The sequence below is a fragment of the Limulus polyphemus genome, unplaced genomic scaffold (genome assembly GCF_000517525.1).
Source record: "Limulus polyphemus unplaced genomic scaffold, Limulus_polyphemus-2.1.2 Scaffold153, whole genome shotgun sequence".
Lineage (NCBI taxonomy): Eukaryota > Metazoa > Arthropoda > Merostomata > Xiphosura > Limulidae > Limulus > Limulus polyphemus.
The window spans coordinates 881,943-885,581 of NW_013665763.1; the positions used below are offsets into that span (position 1 = coordinate 881,943).

General features: G+C 35.6%; 1 protein-coding gene across 2 annotated transcripts in view; it reads right to left on the reverse strand.

Moving 5' to 3' along the window:
- LOC106476223 (myosin-3-like) overlaps positions 1 to 3,639 on the reverse strand; it is a 100,698-nt gene that overhangs the window by 27,819 nt on the left and 69,240 nt on the right. For both annotated transcript variants that reach the window (XM_022381209.1, XM_013936893.2), the window contains exon 7: positions 2,024 to 2,156. In XM_022381209.1, the coding sequence (XP_022236917.1) occupies positions 2,024 to 2,156 (133 nt within the window). The remainder of the gene's footprint in view (positions 1 to 2,023; positions 2,157 to 3,639) is intronic.

The window sequence follows — 3,639 nt, forward strand, 5'->3', positions numbered from 1 at the left end:
CATCCCTCAGCACCAACCACTACTGGTTTCCCAAAGCTGACTTATTTATAGTATTCTTCTTACACTGGCTCCTCATATGTCCTTTTTCTCCACAGTTCCAACAACCTTTCTGGGTAGCAGCCTTTCCTGCCGTGGCATCTTCTCTGTGTTGAAGTTACCAGCATTGAGCTCTCTTGTGCCCAGGTTTGTTACAGTGCCAACAAAGTCCCTTAAACTTCTCTGAAAGCTGACTTTTTCTGGCCTTGAATCCTTATGACTGTACCAACTTTGGTACTTCTATGCTGGACTTAACATAGGATTCGAATTCAAGAGCTCTGGTCATTGCATCTTGTATAGTAGAGGGGTGAGCTTCCTTCACTTCTATCTTCAGTTGTGGACTGTCCAAAGCATCTACAAACTGATCCCTCAGCAACAGCTTGAGGACATCGGGTGGTGCAGTTGGGTAGGCCTTGTGTGCCATACTTTCCAAGTACTGTGCCAGCTCTTGAAGGCTCTCCCCTTTAGCACAGACTCTAGTCCTAAACCTAGCCCTGTAGACTACGGACTGATTTTGAGTTCCATACCCGAGTTCTAGAGCAGCTAGAAATTTGTGCTCTATATGCTTCCCATGGTGCCTTCCCATCGAATTCCTATGGCTTCCTTCATACTAGATCACCCTATTGCTGACATTCAATTCTGGGATGTGACTTCTAACAGGACTGAAAATGTCTGAATTAGGGTTTAGCTGTGAGGTCTGGAAGGGGCTTTCCATTGTCTGGGGTTGATTAGGTCCATGTATATCACCTTTAATGTATTTAATTCACTTTGAAATTTACTCATCTTTTCCATTTGTGTAAGATGGCTTTCTCTCAACTGTTGCAGACTTTCTTCTTGTTTATTTTCTTTCTCCTCCAACCACTGCTGTAGTCTCTCTTCTTGTTTCTCTTCTTTTTCCTCCAACCACTGCTGTAATCTCTCTTTTTGTTTCTTTTCTCATTCTTCTTGTTTCTTTTATTTTTCCTCCAACAAGTGCCGTAATCTCTCTTGTTTATTTTGCTGGTCGAGCTGCCACTGTTACAGGTTTTTTTGCAATTGCTGTTGTCTCTCTTCTTGTTTCTTTTCTCGTTCTTCTTGTTTCTTTTGCTGTTCTTGTATTGCTGCCATCAAATCTGCTAAGCTGTAGTTTGGTTTGCCACCTCTCATTTCCATCTTCTTTCTTTTTTTTCTGTCCCACTCTCTGACGCCAATTTGTGGCGTATCTGCTTGTTTGATAATTTCCCATAAAAATTATTTCCGAGAAACTTCAGCGACAGAAGTCCTTTCTTAATTAAAACTAGTTTATTCTTTCTCGTTACAAACTTTGTGATACACAGAATTTCCACAGTCACTTTAAACTTAACTACTTTTATAAACACATGCTATAATTCACACACTTTACTTACGGTGCCTACTGCTCGCTTGACTCGATTATCTATCTCCAGCTTATACACTAAAAAAGAGGGTGCCTAGAACAGACTAGAGTTGCGAGGAAAAGTCATGATCCTTCTAGAACCTCATCACGCGTTACCAGCGTCACGTGACTTCCACTGTCATAATACCTTCAGATTATATCCCTCTTGCCAAACATGTCTCTCAAACAAATCTTGTATTATTTCAAAAATAGTGGTTTATTCTTGATGTTGAAAGTATACAGTAATTCTAATTAATAAATTATCTTATGAATCCTGTGGAAATTATTTCAACAAATAATTAGATTTTTTTGCTATGATAACTAATCATTTAAAATTAATTTTGAAAAATGAAGTAACATGAGTACTTTTTTATCAGTTACATCATAATATAAATATATAATAACACTTAATAATAAATTCATGATGTGCAGTATGAGCCAAACATATGTAGTTTTTTCTTCTTAATTTTATCACAACATTATCTTGCTGTGTGAATAAAACTGTCACAAAATAAAACATAATGTGAAACTTCAGATATAGGTTCTCTACTCTAAAGTCAAACCAAAAATTAGCAGACAGCATTACTCTCTCACCCTGAGATGAAGTTATTCCAGTTAGATGCTTCATCTGGCTTCGAACTTCTTCTAGTTCTTCAGCTTGGCTTGAAATAGTCTGAAGATGTTTTTCACTAAGACATCTTGTTCCGATGCTTGAAAGCTTCTGTTCCTAGTAGGGTAAACAGGCTGCTCAATAAAGTTTTCTAAATGCACTTATTCATTTTATCTCTTAAAACATTTTTCAAAGTATAAAATGTGTATATAAATAAATTCAGTGTATGGAGAAAAAACCACATACAAACATAATATTAAATTATACAGTAACTAAAAGAGAATAAAAAAATAGTATAAAATGTTCCATTTATTGGTTTTAATTTAATTCCTTACAAAATTACCTATTTCCTTTTGAACAGTACTGCTATTTCAGGCAGAATGAATTAGTATTCTTTAAGTAAGACAACAAAATAGACAGATCTTTTAAGAATGCATTAAATAATATATATAGCAAAAGCTTTGAGTTATTAAAGCTGATTACCTGAAAATTTAAGTTACATACCACAAAATTATGCATTTTTGGTTCAAGGTCAAAGTGATGAGCCACAATTTAAACTGTCAGATTGAAATGAAAAATAGTCTTTGAAATAATTAATCATACTTTACTGTTACATACAGTAGAGTTAACAAGTTTCTGATATAATCAAGACCTCAATCCACTGCATTTCACATGCTGATAGGCTGAAACATGTCAAAAGTTTAAACAAACAACTGATTGTAAGGAAAGTGTATCAGCAACTACTACAGCACCCACTGCCAGTCAAACATTACCTATATTACAATTACAGTTATTTATTCGTTTTAAAGTTAAAGATACTAGTTAATACCAAAATACAATACGTCAATAAATATTAATGTTAGATACCCTACAAGCTGAAGTCAATGGTGCAACGTGATCTTACGGGGCCTATGCAGCAAAGTTATATGGGATCCTTTACCACTATCATTAACTATTACTATATGTACTTCTGCAGGGTCTCCAAAAGTTTTGTTTCAAGAGTAAATAAAACCAAAATTAAGAGTAACAGATTTTTATTTCTTGCTTTTGAAGTTCATATGTCATGCTGTGTTGTAGTTTAGAGAGTGCATAATTCTTCTTGTGATTCATGACATGCACACATTTTACTGACATCATGACAGTACAAATTGCAATATTAAGTGTCCCTTATGTGACATTATTTTAGTGTCCACTGAATGACTGACAGACAACACACTAATGTATAGTGGTGTGGGTGGTTAAAACAGGTAACCTCTCCATGTGGCCTCTGGCCACCTTTCAGGGAAAGTACCCCCTCCACCCTCTCATGCTGAGTTGGTTACACAAGTGGTGTGTGGAGGGATAATAAATGCCCATGGTTTGATCCAACGAGTAAGATAGGCAGTTGCACCTGTGACTAAAGTACAGTATGTAAAGTAAAATATATGTGACCCAATATTGTAACTGAGTTTACCATTATTAAACTATACACCTGGAAAAAAGTTAAGCACCCCCAAATATTTTTCAGGATTGCTTATTGAAAATAAGGTTTAATTTTCATGATGTTGAGCAATGTTCATAATTTCAAACATAATTAAAAGGAATGTAGAGCGTTCAGGTG